The sequence below is a fragment of the Pelecanus crispus genome, chromosome 8, assembly GCF_030463565.1.
Source record: "Pelecanus crispus isolate bPelCri1 chromosome 8, bPelCri1.pri, whole genome shotgun sequence".
Lineage (NCBI taxonomy): Eukaryota > Metazoa > Chordata > Aves > Pelecaniformes > Pelecanidae > Pelecanus > Pelecanus crispus.
In genome coordinates, this window is record NC_134650.1 from 34,006,800 (window position 1) to 34,028,194 (window position 21,395).

The 21,395-nt window shown below is 40.8% G+C and overlaps 2 protein-coding genes across 2 annotated transcripts in view; one reads left to right on the plus strand and one right to left on the minus strand.

The window, feature by feature from the left end:
* VPS35 (VPS35 retromer complex component) overlaps window positions 1-4,545 on the plus strand; it is a 31,881-nt gene extending 27,336 nt beyond the window's left edge. The window contains exon 17 of the mRNA XM_075714828.1: window positions 1,186-4,545. Coding sequence (XP_075570943.1) covers window positions 1,186-1,365 — 180 coding nt within the window. The 3' untranslated portion in view covers window positions 1,366-4,545. The remainder of the gene's footprint in view (window positions 1-1,185) is intronic.
* A 9-nt stretch (window positions 4,546-4,554) lies between these two features.
* LOC104033327 (histamine H3 receptor) lies at window positions 4,555-8,271 on the minus strand. Its single transcript, XM_009485935.2, has 3 exons — window positions 8,025-8,271; window positions 7,779-7,945; window positions 4,555-5,442 (listed from the first exon to the last, which is right to left on the minus strand). The coding sequence occupies exons 1-3, from the start codon at window positions 8,269-8,271 to the stop codon at window positions 4,555-4,557; spliced, it is 1,302 nt and encodes a 433-aa protein (XP_009484210.2).
* Between the last annotated feature and the right edge of the window lie 13,124 nt (window positions 8,272-21,395).

The following is a 21,395-nucleotide window of genomic DNA, read 5'->3' on the forward strand; positions in this document are numbered from 1 at the left end:
TGGTAATCACAACAGAGTAGCCAATTCTTGATATGCTAGTAAAATTGTGGATAAAACTTCATTTGTCTTACATGGGGGAAAACACCAAACACTTGCAGTTTAGTTATGAACTTAAATATTGTGAGAGTTGGACACCTGAAATATTTATTAGATCAAACTTATTGGGACTCTAGAATCTTACTACTTTCTCATCTAATTTTAGAGGTACCTAACTTAGTATGTACATAAGGGAAAGAAAATTCTTACAGCTGTTCAAGGTCACTGCTGAGTGTGCCACAAATGGTTGGTGTAAGCTTCAATTTCAAGACACAGATATAACATTTCACATACCAGTTTAAATTCTGCATCTGAAACCTGAGATAGTTACCTCATACATTTTCTGTTAGCAGAAAGTAAACTTTCCCAGTTTGAAAAAGCTGCTTGGTCAAGTAGAGATCAGCATCCCATCTGATGTCATCATTTGATCAAGAGCAGATGTTAATGAATACCCTGTAGTTCTGAGAGAATGACTAAAGACTGTCTAAATTTTAGGGGTTTGCTGATTCTCCAGCAACTGAACTGGCTTCCTGCTGTAGTAGTGCTCTAGTATAGGAGATTCTGTATCTGATGGAGATGAAAATAAAACTTTGTATTTCAAAGCACTTGTCAGATGTAAAAATAGTCTCTGGATACAGTGGTGGTCTGCAGTGCATTTTGTGCTCTGGTGTTCTGTGTAGTGCTGGACTTAACACCATAGACAGCTGTACTTTCCTAGGCAATGACTTAGTCACTGAGAATAACTTTAGATCTGGTATTACCAACTGACTTCTGTATGAAATAGATTATGTTAGATTGCATAGACAATCAGATTATGTGCTTTATTTGTTTAAAGCTTTTTAAATTTGTATTGAATAAACTGGAGAGAAACACTGTGGTAGAAGTTACAAAGCTATCAGGTTAATGACTTAAGAAGTTCCTCACATTTGCTGGGATGACAGGAATTTCCACAAAACTCTGAAATCAGAATGGTCCTACGAGGAGCAAGAGAAGGCAGTCTCCAACAGTTTGTCTGCATACAGTCTTACCAATATTTTTAAGAACTGCCCAAATATCAGTAGTTTAGAGACAAGTCTGTTAAAACTAATGTCTATGCACTTATACACAGGTCTTGTTGATGACTTCTGTTCTGTTTACATTCTCCTGTAGGTGACAATTCAGGTTTTGAATCAGCTTATACAGAAGATAAGAGAAGATCTCCCAAACCTTGAGTCTACTGAAGAAACGGAACAAATTAACAAACACTTTCACAACACACTGGAGCACTTGCGTCTGAGGAGGGAATCACCAGAATCTGAGGGGCCAATTTATGAAGGTCTTGTTCTTTAGGAAGATACACACTGTACTTACTTCTTTTCATTTACATACCGTATGTTTTTTTTTAAAATAGATTGATAGGTTGTGCCTTTCAGAAATGTCAAGTTAACATTCATGTGTTCAGTCTGGCACTTCAAACACTCGTGTTGAGTGCCCTAACAAATTTGAAAGGTTGGACCAGCAACTACAGGTTTCATCAGTTAGCATGGCCAAAACTTTCTTTGAAATCCATGTGACATGGTAGGGCTCTTCTGGTTCTGATTTCTCTTCTGTCTGTTCACTGTTGCTTCTGTAGCACTAGAGTTCTAAACTGGCAGTGACTGTCATCTGAAACTGTGTCTGATCCTTACAGAGCATCAGATTTTTGGGATTATTGTATGTCAGATTCTGCTTGTGCTTTTCTTTTAATGCAAGTTTAGACTAAGTGTAATATTTTTCCCTAAAAACTAGAATATATTAATGCATGTTTGGAGAGTTTTAAAGTACCATGTTCAAAAAACAGAAGTTATATTTTGCATATTAAGGCTCTGTGACATTCAGTGAGGGCCAGTACTGTGCACAGGGCGTATTTATCAAGATAATTTTCTTCCAAATAGTATAAAAATAGAGAAATTGCAATCTATATAGATATGTATAACCTTCATTACTGTAAATTTAGGGGAAAATGCATTACACAAGTTTATTCAGTATCATGATTTTGCACCAGTGAAACAATAAAGTTGCTATTAACACCTGTTGTTTCATGTCTCTTCAGAGCCCACTGTTGAACCCAATGCCATTGTTGAACCTTTTGATAAAAGCAAAGGAACTTCTGTTTTGTAGGGACAGACAAATCAAGGCAAAGTTAACCTGGAAAAGCTGGGAGGCTGCTAGCATTTCTAATGTAGAATTTTATCATTCAAAACCAGTATTTTTCCAAATGATGCTGAGACGATGCGTGTTCACATTTCAGAATGCTTTTATGACATATCTTGAGAGACTGGTGGAGAATCCTGCTGGATTCTAGGTCTGTGCTAGACATGAGTGGCAATTAAATGACAAAGCTGTAGGAAATTGAGCAGTAGAGCAATTGCCAATGGCAACTCCTGTGAAGACCGGTCTAGTATGTAGGTTAATGCCAGTTGCTGAGAACTTGGAAATGTCTGTTTGATCTTAACTGAATGTAATGTTCTAAAGCTCACTGGTTGAACTTCCTTACTCCTTGAGTTGACCACTCTTGTGAAAATTGCCCTGGCTTGATTGGATAGTGAATGAGACCTTGGTGGGAATGTCCAATAATTTAGTGCTGTTTTCTGAAAAATGCAAATCATAGGAAACAAGAATTATGGAGTAGACAACAATTAGATCATTGATCTACTGATGTGTAAGTCTGGCTTGGAGGGGAGGAGGAATGGGGAGACAATCTAATGGCTTTACTTGCCAAGTGGTATAACTAATGCTATTCAAAAATCTTAATGTTGCTTTGTATCTGTTGATGCTGTTCCTCTTAAAGAGAACTGTTAAGCTGATTGCTTTGTTATAAAACACCCATAGCAGAACATGATGATCATGTTCATGTACATACATTCATATAGTAGGGATATGGCCTCCTAGTCTACAATACTTGCTAACCATGTTTGTTTAATCCTCAAGGTTAGTCCGTGTAACTTAGGAATTGTCTTTGAATAACAGTTTGGCAGTTTCAACTGCAGTTACTCAAATGTTGTAGGTTAGTGCTTTTTCCTATGTACCACTTGTCGAGGCTACAAAGTTATGACTCTCCCACAGTTCTTGATTATTTTTACTGAAATTTTACAAAGTAAATAATTTCAAAATACTGTCTGTATACTTTTTAAGATCAACTGTACTAACATGCATTTTGGCTGTGGCGATGGACAACAGCTATCACCTGTCAGCAAAGGGAAGCATCTGTTAAGCTACATAGAAAATGCTTAAGATGGTGGAAACAAACTTGTATCACTAGTGATGTTCAAATCAATACCTCTTGTGGGACAAATCTAGTCAAAACTCAGGATCTAGCTGTGTGAGCTGTTCCTGTGGCAGAGGCAGAATGGCAGAAACAGTATGTAATTGTTTATGTTCTTGTTTTTCACACTCATGGTCAATAGCAAGGCTGTAAATTTTAAGTTTTTTGAGTCACGCTATTTATGACGCATGACTTGGAAAATGTCTAAACACTTCAAGTAACACTTTTTTACCACTGATAGACTTGATGGATGCATAGATCCAATGGGTGGGGTAGAAGAAAACTTTTTTTTCCTTTCAGACCTAAAGCTCTGTCTATAGCAAGATCTGTCTCTCATAGATGTCATAGGCTAATTATGCTTACTCTATACTTACAGCAAAAGACAGAAGAGTAATACCTGTCAGTCCTGTAAGGAGTAGAGGTTTGATTTGAGTAGATTTCTGCCCACAGAGGATCCTGGTAGGGGGCAGGAAGTCATAGCTGAGGGAGGAAACTCATGGTGAAACTCTTCCAGTGTATAAACTCTCAATTCTCATATCTCCTATCACAAAGCTCAGAGCCCTTTTATACTTCTGTCCCTGAACTTAGTTCTATTAAAAATTCTACCCTCTTATTTCTCAATCACCTTTTCCACTCAAATCAATGCTCCCTTACCTGCTACAATTGCTCAGCTCCTCTGGTAACCTGACTGTTCTGGTGCCTCTTGCCCCATGCTTTTCCTGGACACCAGTATTTAGTTTTTTGAATTGGTCATGATCTTCTCTGGCTTGCCAGAGTGTGGGGAGGAAAGCATACTACACTTAACAGCTGAGACTCTTGGCATCTCAGAGTGGGTTTGGGGTTAAAACATAACAGGTCCAAGGTTAACACTTAAAATCCTTACCAGCAGTATTTACAGTTATTGAAAGTGAGAGAGCCTGAACTCTAATTATTGGCCATGAATGTTGCATTCCCTTTTCAGCACTGCAATGCTAGTGCACCATTTCCAGAAAATACACTGTTGGCATAAACTCCCAAAGAGCTTTGAGAAATAGCCTTTCTTTTCATTGCTGTGATTTCTCCAGCTATATGGATGACTGTGTTTCTATACATTCATAAATATCTACACTTGTACCTACTTATCAGTATTCCATAACTACCCAAGTGCACACTGCACTTAATACTTGCAGGTGAATATTAGTCAGTTTATGCTCCCACTGAAAGCAAAATGTATTGTCAGCCTTCACACTTTTTTTTCACATAAAAATATGAGGATGAATTTTGGCTTTTCCTGGACACAGGAGTTTTATAAAGGCTTTTCTAAAGCTCATGTGACACAATGGGTATAGGACAGGGTTAATGGCTGAATTCACCCACAGAAGCCAAAATGAAGTCTCATAGAGTGAATATGGCACACAGCGCCCATGGCAAGCTGCTCTGATGATCATCAGAAGTGTATATGGAGCCCAACACAAACCAAACACACAGACAATAATTGCTAAGGACTTTGCTACTCTTTTATCCCGGGAAAGTCTGAATCTATTTGCCATGTTGTTAGCAATGTCCACTCTGCTGATGATGTTGCATATGCTTTCTGGAGTTTTGTAGAAACCATTCCTATGAGGCTTGGTCTCGACTTCCACCTGAAGTGGTGGAAAGTCTTGACTGACATTCACATTCAATAATTGATTGTCAAGCTTACGTATGCTGAGCCTTGAAGCCTTTTTGGGGGGAGAAAGGCTGCTTGCTCTCTTCTTCTCATGCTTGTGTCTGTTAGCAGGTTTTACAAAAAATACAGTGTGTTCCCTTTTTTTCCCCTGGAAACTCATTTCACAGTCCTCTTGACCAGGTGATAGGTTTTCGTTTCTGAGGGATGTGCGTTTCCTGATGTTGAGGTAAATACTTAAGTTAAAGTATGTAACGGTAATGAAAGGTGTAAAGAATTCAATAGTAGAGGCAATCATTAGGAAATACCAGTTGTAGAAGAATTCTGCATGACATTCTCCTTCAGGGAGGATGCTCTTTTGGGCAATGTGCTCCCAACTGAGAATGGCTGGACCATAGAGAAGAAAAGCAGCAATCCATACAGTGATCATCTTCAATATTGCATTTCTGGTCATCCCTTTCTGAGCCCTGTAACTGACCTGAGAGAGAGAAAAGTTAAGCCACATACATGACTAGCATCTCAAACAGTTACATGGCTACCCTGGAATCTGACCCTCTCTGTCACTTGTGAGGGTTGATAATATATTGTTTTAGGGATGAGGGTTATACCAAGCTTACCAGTACCACAGAAAAACTACTTCTGAAATATCCATTCCAACAAACATTATCAAGGTGACTGGATATGTTGGGAGAACATGCATCGGATCTCAAAAGCTAGAAAACCAAGGCTTTTCCAAAGAAAGTAACTGCTGCTATTCCTAGAATTGGTTGTCACCAGTTGCTTACATATTCAATTGCATTATCTGTGACACAATTTACAGAATGTCTGAAAAACGTGGCTCTTCAAAATTCACTTAGAATTTTTAAATCACTTAAAATACATAAAAGATCTGAATTCATAGAACACCCATGCAAGTTCTTTTCTTTCTGCTTTGTAGAGAAATAGCCTTTTTTTCTTAATGTGAAAATCACACCAAAAAAATTAATGGATAACAGCTTTTACTTCTGTTTGATATCCTTAATTTCATTCTTTTATGAAGTACTTACAGAACTCTTATCTGCAATTAAGATGTATAGATGGAGTGTTGTGGTCTGCGAAGTGCTTTACAGGAAGAATAATTAATTTCCCTTATTTAGAAGATAGAGAAGCTAAGGTGTGAAAAAATAGTATGTCTGTAATACTGAGTCAGTAAACTGTATCAGCAATAGAATTCAGTAGAATCTTAAAATCAAGCTTTTGTACTTCTCAATACTCTTAATTCCCTGGTGTACTGGACAATATTCATATAGTGAATTGGAATTCAATCTTCACATCTCTACAGTGGCCACACTGTTTTGGAATGTGAAGTCCTCAAGCTTGAATTCTGTATAGGATTCATGTTTACTGCCCCAGTCTGTAGATCTTGATTGCTAAAGCCAATGCTGTTCTGGTAGAATACCCACACAGCTGAAGAATCCTGAGTTTGTCTGAATCGGGTCTGCTTTTGCAATCCTTGACAAAACTACTGATGATTTCAGGAGCAGTCTTGTAGGAAGATTACCATTTTCATTAAGACAGAGAATAATTTAGAATTTAATATATTCTTGTTCATATGTTCTTATACTGCCCTAACCCAACAGGCAGCTTCTGGTACTCTTGCTTGGGGAGGATTAATTTGAAGTATGTTAAAGTGGCTGATTTTTTTCATTTATTATGACAGTTTCCCTTTCTGTTTCTGAAACCATCCAGTCTATATATTTATACTGTGTGTATAGTCATGAGAGTTTGGTTTATGAAAGACAAATTCATGGCTAATTCAGAACCTAGAAAATAAAGGAATTTTAAGTGTTGACTGTTTAAGAATTAATCTGTTCATTTCTCCCTCTTCAAAAAGAAGTTGGTAAAACACTAAGTTGCATGTAAACCATTAAAGCGATGTAGCAGCCTCTGTTTGTACTGTTTGCCAAAGAAGTGTCATTGCCTCTTAGTGCGATTTAGAATAAGCAATGAAGCTAAATTAACGTTTCAAGGAGATGTGGGTGGAACAGGGGGCTGAAGAATAACCAAGTGTGTGTAGAAGAGTGAAACCTACTAGCAGGTAAAATGTGTGATTTCAGAACCATCCAAAATATTTTGAGGCAGTATGGTCTAGGTGAAAACAAAGTTAGCTTTTGATTTTGCAAAGTCTCATCTAATACTTTTTTGATAACTGACATGCGGCATGACGGAGGCAAGGCTGTAGCTGTTTCTGTGGCTGCTTTATGGAAACAGCATTTGCATCCTTTGAAAGACATTAATTTATATTCTGCCACTTTTGAACCATACACAGCTGTATGCATCTAATTCTCCCTGAGAGTTTGGTATGCATTGCAAGGAGATCTATCTTGGCTTTGTGCTGCAGCTGGGATGCAGCTAGGCTGGCTCAGGCTACCAGTTGTCAGCAAGTGCATTGCCATGTTCTGAGGGAGATGTCCTCTTTCAGCTGGGTAGTACTTTTTAAGCTTATCCAAGGTGTGGCTGGGAAGGAAATAAGTACACCTTGTTCCCTCTGCCCTTTTAGCAGGAACAGCAGCATATACAAACTGTGCCTGTTTCTAAAACAGAGTACCTCTTCCGCTGTAAAAGTGAGAAGCAAATGTCTTTTCTGCCAAAGTTGATCACTCCCAGAACTATTTCTAGGACCGAGGGGAACTGCCTAGGTACCCTGTCTCCTGTGGTGGTTGAGTGAGGTGCAGTGGGGTTGAGAGCCAGGTGCCCTAAGCAAACCATCCTGCTTGAAAGGGCAGTCTTGGAGCCCTTGCAGACCACCCCGAGGACCACTTGCCCAGCCCTTACCGCTTTGGTGACCGAGATGAACCTGTCGAAGCTGATAAGGACGATGTTGAAGACGGAGGCGGTGCACACCAAGTAGTCTACCACCAGCCACAGCTTACACAAGCCCCTGCCGAGTCTCCACTCGCCCGTCAGCACGTAGGGGATGTAGAGGGGGATGCAGAAGCCGCCTGCGGACAGAGCTCGGCGGTGACACGTGCAGCGCTGCGGCCCGCAACCCTCCGCCCCTCCCGGCGCCCTGGCACTCACCCACCAAGAGGTCGGCAATAGCCAGGTTGAGGAAGAAGAAGTTGCCCTGCGTGCGGAGGCTCCGGTCCACCACGAACGCCAGGATGACCAGGGCATTGCCCAACACCGTGGCCAGCACCAGCAGCCCCATGAGGGCCGCCAGCAGCGCGGCAGCGAAGGGCCCGCCGCGCTGCCCGTCCGCCGCACAGGCGTTGCTCGCCGCCCGCGGGCTGCCGGAGTAGTTGAGCCACGGCAAGTCCTGGCCCATGACTCCCGGCGGAGAGCCCCCGCCGCTGCCCAGCGCGGCTCTGGCGCTCGCCCCGCTCTGCGGCTGGCACCGCCCCTGCCCCGCCGGGCGGAGGGAGGGGCCGGGCGCGGCGCGGCGGAGCTGAGTGGCGGCTCGGCGATGCCCGGCGATGCCGACGGCTCGCTCGGCTCCGTCCCGCTGCTGGGACGGTGCCGGCGTGGCAAAAGTTTCCGGAGCCCTGCCGCGGCGCTGAGAGCTGCCGGCGGGAGAGACCCGTGCCCGCTGCCCGCTGCCTGGCTCCCTCGCGAGTGTGATGCGCCGTGAAGTAACGCTTCCAACGGCCGCCCGCCCTCCTAACGGCTCCCCAACGGCCGCCCGCCCACTCTCTCAACGGCTCTCCCAGTTCCCTCCTCGTACGGTGTCGCTGGTGGGGTAGGCCCAGCTGCCTGTCTTGTTTCTACGGCTCATGCCCTACACCGTATCTGCAGCACTACCTATGGCCCGTAGGGTCCTCAAATGATCCTCGCTTTCTGCCATGTCTAGTAGACTTTCTGCCCCCTTTCACCTGCGTGTTTGGCTGGCCCAGCAGAGCCAGCGGCGTGGTGATGCGCTGGGCGGCCGTCTTGCGCCTCTGGGCTCACTGCCTGCAGCCTCGTGGGGTGGCTGAGGCTGTGGCCGCCTCTGCCTTTCCATCTGTGGGAGCACTAAGAAGGTCTCACTGCTGTGACTGGCTGCTCGTTTTCACAAAACTTGCAGAACGCAGTATTTCTGAGGCCTCTTTTCCCAAAACTGGCAGTGGACTTAGTATTTTAAGGTGTGTTGTGACAATGATGTCCGAGAGCCAGTTTTATCACAGAAGGCAGATCTATTCCAGAAACTAAACCTGTGAGCAGCCAGGAAAGGGCTAAGACTTCTTTGAGCTTCTGGCAAGATGGCTGACCCAGCGCAAGGGAGGAGGAGTGGGACATAGTGACCCCTTAATGAGCTGCAGAGTCTGTCAAAACTGAAGAGTAATTTAAGACAGGAAATGCGGCCTACCGCTGCTCTCACGATTTGGCCCACTGGATCATCATCTGCCTTAAAGTATGTGGCCACTGACGGGCTTTGCCTTCCTTTCCGTGAGTGTCCTAGAGACTGTAAGCAGTTTCAGACTTGCTGCCTTCAGTATGGCCCCTTTGTCATTAAAAGAAAACAGAACTTGCTCAAAACCAATCATTGGATGTGCATAATCTTCACTTAATTCAGCCAATGACTCACATATGGTAAACTCCTCTTTTATAAAAAAAAGATTTGTTTGTTTGAAACAGTTTGAAACAACAAATTTAGAAGCAGTTGCAGCAGCTTTCTAAAGAGAGAGCTATTCAAATGGACATCAGGTAAGACAAGCAAGAACAGCTTAATAACTTGTCTAATATTTGTCTGAGGTTGAGCATGTATTCTCAGGGTAATGGTGGATTGGCCTTTTCCCCAGAGGGAAGGATCAAGCCTTTGTCAATGTTGGAAGGACAAATTCCAGGTCAGGTAATCTATATAAATCAGTAGCTCCACAGAGGAGATTTTGTAATTTACACTGCTTATGATAACGCCACTCTATGTCAGTCCAGAGACAGAAATGGCAGCTGCATGTCTAGTGTGTATGAGCAAAATACTCTTTTTACACACTCCCATATCATTATTTCCCTAAAGCAAGTAACTAAAGCCACACAAAGCAAAAATGACAGGAACACTGAAGCCTTAGCTTATTACCACAGTGATTATTATTATTCCCTAATTTGGGGACTCATTTTCACTTCCCTTTGAGCCCAATTGGCAGTTTTCCATTCACTTCAGTTTGGGCAGGATCAAGCTTGTTGATAGTTACTGCTATCTGATTGTGCTGTGGAATATAAAAGAGGCAGCCAAAAGACACAAAGAAGAAACAATAAATATCTCAATCACCAGGAAAACATGGGAAAAATTCATTTATTCTTTCACAAATAATTATTATATTCTTTAACGCTTCTAATGTAAGGTAATTTTACAGCAGCTCAGTGAGTTTGCAGCATGTACGCTTGTGTACTGTATTTGAAGTAGCTTTTGTAGTGTATTACCTCCTGGCAGATTTTGAGATTCTCAGTAAGTCCCATAATAACCACCTTTACTGTTTTCTGATGCTCCTTTATTCCTGCTGCTTTGGCAAGGCGTGATAACTGCAACTCTCAACAAAATTCTGTTCCTAAAAGCATGAACCATCAGTCCATAGCTCTGTACTTTGGGGACTTATTGTTGAAGACTGTACTAGTGCTGCCTGAAGACCCTTGCAGACAGCAAATCCAAGTGTGCAGTAGGCAGCCAGCACTCTCAGAACAGCAGGTTTTACAAATCCAGACTTCAAGCATTTTCTTTTTCCCTGAGAAAGGATTTTTTCATGTCCCATGAGTTACTGTCTTTTTTACTGAGCTATGTTGATTTTCTTTTAAGAACATTAATTCTTGGGAGAAGAGCTTCACTTTACTTCAAAATATATGTTATGGTGGTGTAGATATATGTGCACACTGGGAAAAAAAAATCTTAAAACGAGCATAGGAAGGAGAAGAGAGCTATACCTCATCGGCTCCATTGTCTGAGCAGTTTGTCTTGGAGAGAGAACACTGATTAATGGATCCTGGCAGGATGAAGTAAAAGGACATGAAGGACGCTTTATAAAATGTCTTTGTGTAAGGCTGAATTGTAGACTTCTGAAAACATATTTTCTTCCTGATCTTTATCTAATCCTTGGAGCAGGGGAGACATAATTTATTAGAATTGGTAAAGAGGAATGACAGTAGCCCAAGAAAATAATGAAAAATGCAGCGTTTTCCAAGGCATATCAATACTGATGTGTTCTGAAGTTTTAATTTTTGTTTCCTGTGATTTCTTTAGTGATAATGGTTTTCATTTCCATAAGACTTCCTTCAGTGATTTTTGAAATAGAGAGCTGTCTGAATCATGCAGTTTCCCATGACTCTAGTATATGTGGGTGAGTATATCTACAGAAATGATAGAAAAACAGAATGTTTTTCCCACACCACAGACAGATGACACTTTTCCTAGAACAGGCGAAATTCAGCTTCCAAATAGACTTGGGCAACCACATTGAGAGGGGGTAGACCCCAGCTGGCTGTATGCCCTATTGGTTCAGAAGATGTAGAAGATCTTCTCAGCCGTCTTCTTTGAAGTACAATTAAGTAAGGTAGGAAGCACACTTATATTGGATCTTTGCCTGAATCTGAACTCAAAAGCTAAATCGTTGTGTCTTTTACCAAATAATATACCGTACATAGTGTTTCTTCCTCTGCTTGTTCCTTTTGAAGATACTTAGTGTTAGTCCTAGGATTTCACATACAGGATAACTCTTTCTGGGTATGCCACAAGCTGTCTGGTACCAAAGCTTTACTTAAGCTTTGCTACCTAGTGAACTGAAGGGCAATTGTTGCACATTTCAGTGAAGTGTATGAAAGCATACCATAGCTGGAACCTTCGCTTACATAAAGGAAACTGTTCATTAGTAGTTTTGCAAATTTCTGACAAAGTATTTACTAGCTAAGAGCCCCATTTAGTATTTATAGGTTGTCAACTGTTCTCTCACTATGAGTGATTGGTATTTGACAGAGAAAAAGCTTCCTTGGCCAGGAAAAGAGGAATGATTTTTAGACTGTCTGAGAGACTGTATACACGGCTTTATCAACTAGTAAATCAAATTCTGCTGTCAGACAGAGCTGATCCTAGTTAAATGAATGAGAAAAACTAAATTCTTCTATGATAATTTCCAATTAACCTTATACCCTTTGCCAGTCAGGGTTTTGCTTGCATACTGATTCCCTTTGTTTTGTTTAATGTTCTGTAGATGTCTCCACGCATATGATGCAATTCATATTTTAAAACAATTCTTCTTGTTCCCACACATGTAGAGAAAAAAACACCTATTTGATCTGTGCCAGTGGAAAGGCATCTACTTCAGAGTACACAGTGTTACCTACCATTTACTGATTATGCATTTTCTTTTCTTCACTAAAGAAACATTCAGTAGAATTCAGTCCTGTGCTTAATGAGGTTTGTGAGATAGCAAGGTTTGGTGTAGCTATCAGTACCGACAGCTGGCTATAGTTATCACAGCCTGGTTTTAAGGCACTTGCACAGGCATGGCTAGAGCTTAAAGGTGATGTGCTGCTTCCTTAATAGCACAAAGAAAACAGACTGCTATCCCCTCAGTTCTTGATGAGCCGCATTGTCACCTGTTCAGACATCAATAAACTGGTTTCCATCCACTTCAGGTGTGATTTGCTGCTTAATGAAGTCCTGTTGTGCTTATATGTAAACAAAAATGCAGTATCAGGGAGGTAATAGGGGCCAGGCCAGGATGATTCAGTTCTGCACTGTGTTCTGCGCTTCAGGTGATGTCACGATTGCCATGTCACAGTCTATATGAATTCACCCAAATACCATCAGCCTGAGATCCCCTCTACGCCTGGTTTTATTGTTTTAATAACCATTTGTCAAGAAGTAAGGCTCGTGATTCTGATGAATATAGATGAGAGATTTGAAACATGATTTAACTAATGGACTTGGATAATTAGACTGCAATGAGGTACCAGAAATAGTTATCCCACAGGCAATTGCCTTAAAGTTACACCAGAGTTGTATTAGCATTGAGAAGCATCATAACAAAATATATTACAGGCACTACAAATAGTTTTATTTCCTTTCGCTGCTTCTGGATACATTCAGCAGATTCACCCATTATTACTAGTACCCTGTATTACCAGTTCAGCAGTGCAACATATTTGGCATTCGTATCCTTCCCATCCTGGCTACTTGATGCATCACTATTTCACTTAGGCAGTTTTACTTATGTTGCCAGCATCAAAGGATGTCATCCAAATTTTGTCTCTTGCTGCAAGTACATTACAGAGGACTGAATGTTTTTTGGTTGTACTCAGTGAGAGCTGGACAGACTTCTGAAAAATATCTCTTAATAATGTATTTGTGACGAGGACATTGCAAAAAATCAGAGGTACCCAGACTGTGACTTATTTCTCACTCTTAGTTCATTCTTCCTTAATCCTTGGAAAAGTTCCTTTTCCCCCTGGCCTGTCACCTCTTTCATTTGCACTGATAATATCCATGTATATGATCTTGCTAATCTGCAGCAATATTTCTAGCCAAAGTGATACTGAAGTCCTAGGAAGACTGTTTCTGGCATTTGGATGCATTTGCTCAATACTTTCTTTTCCACCAGTAGATGGCATTTCCCAGGAATAAGCTGGAAGCCTATCCGCTTTCTGCATGTCCCTCTGACCTAAGCCAGGAGGGTATTTCCATGGCAAGCTTATAAGCAGCACAGATTTAGAATATTCTCTCCAGCTTCTCTAAACTTGCATTTTGTTTAGTATCAGTAGTAGTTGAAGCTGTGTCAGTATCTGTTGGAGTTTTTACAGCTTTGAGAATGAGTTAGGGTTAATTTTCTCCTCAGAGCTGTCCATTTTTCATTTTTAGCTTGAGTCCCAACACTGTGCCCTTAATGCCCATGCCTCTTTGGGAAGTTAATGCCTATTTGCTTCAATGGCAGGATGTGAAATTTCAGGCAAATGTGAATGTATTGCCAGCAGAAGATGAATTTAGTGGTGTTAGGGAGCATGGCTCATCATTGTTACTAATCAGTGACCCAGTTACTGTCACGTAGGCTTTGTAATAAGATTCAGATCATTCTTTATACTAGCAGATACCTTGTGTTTTCTCATGTTATTGGTGGGGTATAAATTCTTACAGAGGAAAAAGGGAGGAACTCAAATTTCCTTTATTTCAAACTTCACTTTTCTGCATTCTCTAATACCTATTTTCTCACTTTATACAGAAACTCAACAAATGTCTGCTGTACTATATATAGGCTTATTTGTTTTCTTACTACCTTTGGATATTACAGAGATTCTTTATCAGGATATATCTCTTAGGCTCTTACTGTAGTTGTGTCATGGTTGGTGTTATATTGGAAATTTACAGCAGAGTTGACATACATGCAAAGTGTAGCTCGTTGTTGACCATTTAGACGGCCAAGGGAATAGTTATGCATTGGCTTTGGACTTGCATGGGGATTTTATTATTTAGGATTGTGTCTTTGTTACACTATGCTTAATAGGGGTAGGTAGGAACTTGAATGTCCGATTGGAATGAAATTTTGTCTTTTCAAGATTTATTTTCAGTTTGGATTGGAAAAAAGTTAGAAAACTGCAGAATTTTGTCAGAACCTTTCTCAGTTTAGTAAAGTATACAAGTCTGTATGACTCATTTTGTATTTTCACATCTCCAACTTTATTGGTCAAAGACATACTTAGTCTTTAAATAAAAAGTGATTCCTGGGAAGAAGAAGAGCTGACTGTTCTTCATGTCCATAGTTTACAGGACAGAAATAGTGATCTTAAATATCAGCAGAGGAAATTAAGAAAACAATAATCTAATGGTAGTGAAACATTGAAATAGACTGCCTGAAACTACTGTGGAATCTCCATCATTCGAGATCCAAAAGAATAGTTTCAGCAGAAATCTATTAAGAATGATGTAGAAATGACTAAACATGCTTTGGAGAGGGAGTGGGTTAAATAGTATCCCAGTGTCCCTTCCAGACTTATTTTTTCTAATTCTACAGCTCTGCAGTTGTCTTGCATCTTACCTGTTAGAGGCACATAGAGGTGTTTAGAGGCTGAATGACAAAAACCTAACAGCCAGTTCTCCTACTGATATATCAATGTCAGTTGGACTGTTGGTAGAGAATTTGGTTTGTAACACAGTTTTGCTGTCACTATTTCTCAGTGTCACCTGCGATGCTGTAACATTTATAGAATCATAGAATCATTTAGGTTGGAAAAGACCTTTAAGATCATCCAGTCCAACCATTAACCTAACATTACCAAGTCCACACTAAACTAATTAAGGGTAGACTAGACTAAACCATGGCCCACAGTGCCACATCTACCCTTTTTTTGAACGCTTCCAGGGATGGTGACTCCACCACCTCTCTGGGAAGCCTGTTCCAATGCTTGACTACCCTTTCTGAAGAAATTTCTCCTAATATCCAATCTAAACCTCCCCTGGTGCAGCTTCAGCCCATTTCCTCTTGTCCTATCGCTTGTTACTTGGGAGAAGAGACCAACACCCACCTCACTACAACCTCCTTTCAGGTAGTTGTAGAGAGCAATAAGGTCTCCACTCAGCCTCCTCTTCTCTAGAGGCTAAACAATCCCAGTTCCCTCAGCCACTCCTCATAATATGTATCCATATACAAAAGTAGTTGGTCACTAGATTTGTAAATGCAGTTTGACTTAAAGGGATATAGCCGCACGACAGTTCTAGTTAATTTTTTTAAATTTTAGCTTGCAGACAGGAGGCAATCAGTTGGTTATTTGGGCTTTAGTTTTCACAAGTTTTAAAAGAAGGTAGTGAAGGGATCCAGGACTTTTCCTGGACTGGTAAAGTTTGTGTGCTTCTTTACAGAACAGTGATGTGTTTAGCCTATTGCTGAGGGAACCAAATGTTAAAGCATGTTGAAAAATGCAGAAAATTGAAGACAAACAATGTCATAGAATGGTTTAGGTTGGAAGAGACCTCTGGACCTGTGGTCTATGGACCACAAAACATAAAACCAGAAAAAATAAAAAACCACAACTAGACAGGACACTTTAAAGATGCTTTCTTGTTCAGTTAGACATATCTCAAATATAACAGATCAAAACCAAGAAAAGCCAACCGGGAAAGGTAAAATAATTAAATAAAAAGCACCAAAATTAGAAAAAAAGGAACTGCAATCTTTAAAGAGGCAGAAGTGGATGAGTATATGGAGAATGGGTCATTGTGAAAATGCTTGTGACAGAAGTGTAAATTGTGAATATTTTATCTGAGATACAGCATCTTTGTGATACTACCCCTTTATACACCCATTCTACTGTGAACTGAATTGGGACAGTGATTTATCCTCAATATTATGTTTGGCAGGATATTATTGCTAGTCTGCGTAACTTCAGTTAAGGGTTTAACCTTTTGTATCATTAGTTTAAGATGTGGTCCTTATGGTATACTTATTTTTCAGTGAAAAAAGAATTGTCTATTTAAGGCAGAAGTAAGTTAAAGCATATGCAATAGTTTGGCAGCACAGCAAGAAATAGAAGCCTGTGGCAGAGATTTCTAGGACTGCAAAAGCAATTTGAGCAGATCTCTACGATCAGTGGAAAACCTTAGGCAAAAGTCCTTGATGCAAAATGGTGGTCAAAGTATTTACAAGAAATGACACTGTAAATTGGGTTACCGGTTGTACAACTTGTACAACATCTGCAGGCAAATGAAATAGGTTACTTGTCCAAATTATTGATACCAAACCCCAGGATTTCCTATTGTTACCTTTTGTGAGGTAAGAAAGAGAGGAACAGTCGGCAGGGTTCTTTCTGGATCTCCGTAAGAAAGACTCAACAACAACTGGCTTAATAAAATAGATGTTTTAATAAGATAGAATAAAAAGAGGAATACAGATAGTAAATCTTACCAGATGCTGGAAACCCCATGTTTGTACAGCATCAGACAGACCCTGGATGGATTTTCCCACGGCACACTGCGCAGTTCCTCTCCGTGAAGAGAAGCTCCTCCATTTGGGTCATCCAAGCTATTATATGATTTTCTTACAAGAAAAGAATTCTATTAATCATTTCTACTGTCAAACAAAAAGAAAGTTCACATAAGAACTTCTTGCTACACTTTTAGATAAAGATGAAGCACACAGGTAGTGTAATTGCCAGGTCCAAGTGGGAGCTGCCCGCAGGCTCCACTGTCAAAATGAGCCAGCTGAGGTTATCCTGTGACCAAGGAAACTGTGCAGCCCAAGACCAGCCTGAAGGCTAAGCTGTTCCCACAGCACAGCACAGGTTTGGGCCTGCTCAGGTTAACTGTATTGTGAGTCACTAACTCCTCAATATACAATGATTTCCTGGTTAGGATCACTATAAAGAGAAAAAAACCTCAGCAGTACGCACATAGTTTTATCTCCCCCAATAGCACGTATATAGGCAGTCTTTGTAGCTGTAAATCAACAATTTATCAAAGAGATGTAGGTACATGAAATATATAAGAAGTGGTCCAAAAGCCACCGAGCTAAACAGAATTCCATTGACTTCAGTGTACTTGAGTCAGGCCCTAATTGCACATTTTGCTGGAAAGCACATAAGGATCAGTTTTAACTGATTGCAGAGGGAACGTTGCAGCACAGAAGCAGGAGGCAGAAATCTGTGTTCTGTTCTTGGTTATGCCATCAACTTGCGACCTTGGGGTCATAGAAAATCACTCAGATTTGGTGTGTGTCAGTATTCTTGCATGGGACAGGGTACTTAAAAGTCTTCTTTTGAAAATATGTTCTAGAAGCAAAAGCTTTAAAAATTCACATTGGTAGAGAGATGTGTAAAACAATGTCAGCAGAACAATAGATTTCATATCCTTTTTCTGTTTATAGTTAAACTCAACAGGCAAGGCAGCTTCCACCCACCACATGTTCAAATATATTCATCTTTGCATGCAGTGATTAAGCAGGCTGTTCCCATTAGTGTCAGTGGGAGTTAAATAACCAATTATGGAACATTAAGAGGAAATGATAGCCTTTAATCATTCTTAAAAAAAAGCAGCCAAAAACTCAACAAACATTTATTTCTTTTTAAATAAGTCATTGACACTCCTCATATGCTTGAGTTTTGTGCTCATTTATGTGCTAGCAAAATATCACATTCCTATCTAAAGTTCAACATAGCAGACATTAAAACCATTGGTTCTGTGTGTTATAGTTAAAAAGATTAGTAAATCTGAATCTGTTTTTATAATGATTCCCCATACCAGGAAATCTGTGTGTTGGGCACAATTGGCTGAATTTATTTTGGTAAATGTGAATTTCATTAAAAATTCAGTTGGGATAAGGGCAGAATGTACTTGTTCAGGACAGAGTCTATCAATATTTGACATATAGTTTTGACCAAAAGAGTAGGGAATTGTTTTCTATGTTGGAATGTTATGTTTAGAGAGTATTATGTTCTAATGAAATGTTTAAGCTTTTCAATTTGAAAGGGAGTTTTCATTTCAAAATTGTGGTAAGTACTTTAAAGAAAAAAAGAAACAGGATAAAATTGTTAATTAAGTCTCAAACATGAGACTGAGAACGGAAAGTTAGCTCAGTTGGTTAGAGCATGGTGCTAATAACGCCAAGTTCACAGGTTCAATCCCTGCTTACTGCAGGGGGGGTTGGGCTCGATGATCTCTCAAGGTCCCTTCCAACCCAAAGCATTCTATGATTCTATGAAATAAAAAAGAAAGAGTTTTCTGCAGAAAAATACTTGCATCTGAATGCCATCTTTGGAAATGCTCTTCAGACACAGGAGAGAGTGGAAGGAGGGATTAATTTTTAAAAGCTACTGTCTGGTGGATGTTGCTTCTATAGTCTCCAAAATTCTGCTTTCCTCAGCAAATAGCCTGCAGGACCATTCATCTCTGGACTCTCCAATTAGACTCCTCCTGTCTTGTATAGACACAGGTTTGTCACCTATGCATCTCATATACTGACAAGCAACATACAGAAAGCCAGAGGAACACAGGAAAGTGCAGTAAATGTACAGATATTTTCACAGTCCCCACACTTGAGTGGGGAACTAGTTCTTACATTTGAGTGTGACTGTATTTTAATCAGAACACAGGGGAAGCTACAAGCTAGGCTGGTGCTTATAAAACAGTACATCGCTTGCTGTGAATATCTAAGGAACTGTTTGTTCAGGGCCTACGTCTTGCAAGGAATTGATTTGCAGGTACTAATGTACTTCCTTTCAGTAAAATAAATGTCATCTTGCCAGTGTGAACTCATTCAATTTTTTACTTATTAGAGAAGATAATATAGTACTGCTTTGAAATGAAATTTCTAGGGAATTCATTTGGCTGATAAAAAATACAGCACAGATTCAGACTGTTTTTCTGCTTTTGTTGTAGGGGCTATTTGTATTCTTCCCATTATTAAATGCAATAAAAGTTGTTCGCTGCAAAAGAGCAGCAGTTACCTGACACTGTAGCACCCTGTTGCTCCCTGTGCACATTCAAAGGGGAGAATCAGCATGACGCATTGATCTGTCAAAGTCCACCCGCACTAGCTGCATGGAAATATTAATGGAATCAGGCATTCAGTTCATACTTTCAGCTTTGGAAAACAATGTCATTCTTAACCACTAAAAAGCAGCTTTGCTTATCAGAGTGGCTAATAGCTCAGGGAAGAGAGCAGTGAGCAGGTATTCTGTGACTGCCCAAGGCTCGCCATCTCGCACACTCTGCAGAACATGCCATGCAGGAGCAGGGAAGTGATCGTGCCCCTGTACTCAGCACTGGTGAGGCCCCACTTCGAATACTGTGTTCAGTTTTGGGCCCCTCAGTACAAGAAGGATATTGAGATGCTGGAACATGTCCAGAGAAGGGCAGCAAAGCTGGTAAAGGGTCTAGAGAACAAGTCTTCTGAGGAGCGGCTGAGGGAACTGGGGTTGTTTAGTCTGGAGAAGAGGAGGCTGAGGGGTGACCTTATTGCTCTCTACAACTCCCTGAAAGGAGGTTGTAGTGAGGTGGGTGTTGGTCTCTTCTCCCAAGTAGTTAGCGATAGGACAAGAGGAGATAGGCTCAAGCTGCGCCAGGGGAGGTTTAGATTGGCTATTAGGAAAAATTTCTTCACCGAAAGAGTAGTCAAGCATTGGAACAGGCTTCCCAGAGAGGTGGTGGAGTCACCATCCCTGGAGGTGTTCAAAAAAATGGGTAGATGTGGCACTTTAGGACATGGTTTAGTAGGCATGGTGGTGTTGGGTTGACAGAGTAATGATCTTAGAGGTTCTTTCCAACCTTAGTGATTCCTAGTTTTACTTTCATTAAAAAATAATCCAGCCACCAAGCTAGGAAACATGAAATTATTACTCTACCCTTAATTAGTTTAGTGCTGGACTTGGTAGTGTTAAGCTAATGGTTAGACTTGATGATCTTAAAGGTCTTTTCCAACCTAAATGACTCTGTGAGTCTATGTTACCCCTGTAAATAGAGAGATACAGCCTTTAGGTACTGTATGCTAACATGCAGCACAGCCAGGTCACTAAAACAGGCCTGCCACCAGACTCAGATACTAGCTTTTCCTCAGGCTTTAAACCTCTCCTGAGTCAGCAGCAGGGTGAAGAGGCTGTTGCTAGAACAGCTGATTTGTATTGCAACCCAAGGAATAAGCTTGAGCAGGATCTCTTGGAGAGGCTTTCAACTCCATGAAACAGCTGAGCCTAGCAAGCCAACACCTCTGCAGCACGAGCCCATTTTGAAGGGTGTGGTGTGTGCTGAGGTGAGCTTTTTGGTAGTATGAGCCCTGGGCGAAAGCAATTTTGTGTAACTGGTTCTATGTAACTGGCTAAAGCCTTCACTTACTGAGGCATGCGTCAAAGTCTGCTGTGAATTCTTGTCTTCTGTTTTGGCTTTGGTTTTCTCCTGAATTTGGTTCCTGCTGTAGGAGATGAATCTTGATCCCTGTCTCTTGATATTTCTTCCCTGTCTGCCTCTAAGTGTATGACTCTTTAAATTTTAGTGGGTAAGAGACAAAGAATAAACCTGAATGGTAATTGGCCTTTCTATTCCAGTGAACTTAGGTTTTCAAAAAGCTTGCTATTATTTTTTAGAATTGAAAATAGACTTTTTTAAACTCTTTTTTTTCTTCAAGGTGTGACTGTGTTTTTTTCTATCTGCAGGGCAAGTAAAATCAGAGAGATGGTGCCCTTGGGCAAACCACTAATCCAGTTGATGCCCTTACTTGAGGTGTGGAAGCCTCTGATGTAAGCCTTTGTGCAAGTCTTGTGGTCCACGTACACCAGTCCATCTTGTTTCCTCTGTCTGTAAGCCCTAATCCTTGCCAAAAATTGTAGGAGACCAAATCCTGCACTGCTGCCAAAGGTAAACTGATTTTTGTGATGATGTCAGACTTTTTCTCTGCCCTGAGAGTTGTATGGGTGTCAGCAATAACCCGAAGTCCTTGACCCTTTTTTTTTCCCAAAATTTTTGCCATAGTGTAAAGCCTACTCCAAATGAGTGACAGCCAGTGTCCATATGCA

Coding starts and splice junctions, on each gene's coding strand:
- LOC104033327 (XM_009485935.2), bottom strand. CDS start 8,271: ATGGGCCAGGACTTGCCGTGGCTCAACTACTCCGGCAGCCCGCGGGCG. Junction 7,946..8,024: donor TATTGCCGACCTCTTGGTGG/GTGAGTGCCAGG, acceptor CTCTGTCCGCAG/GCGGCTTCTGCATCCCCCTC. Junction 5,443..7,778: donor TCATCTCGGTCACCAAAGCG/GTAAGGGCTGGG, acceptor TCTCTCTCTCAG/GTCAGTTACAGGGCTCAGAA.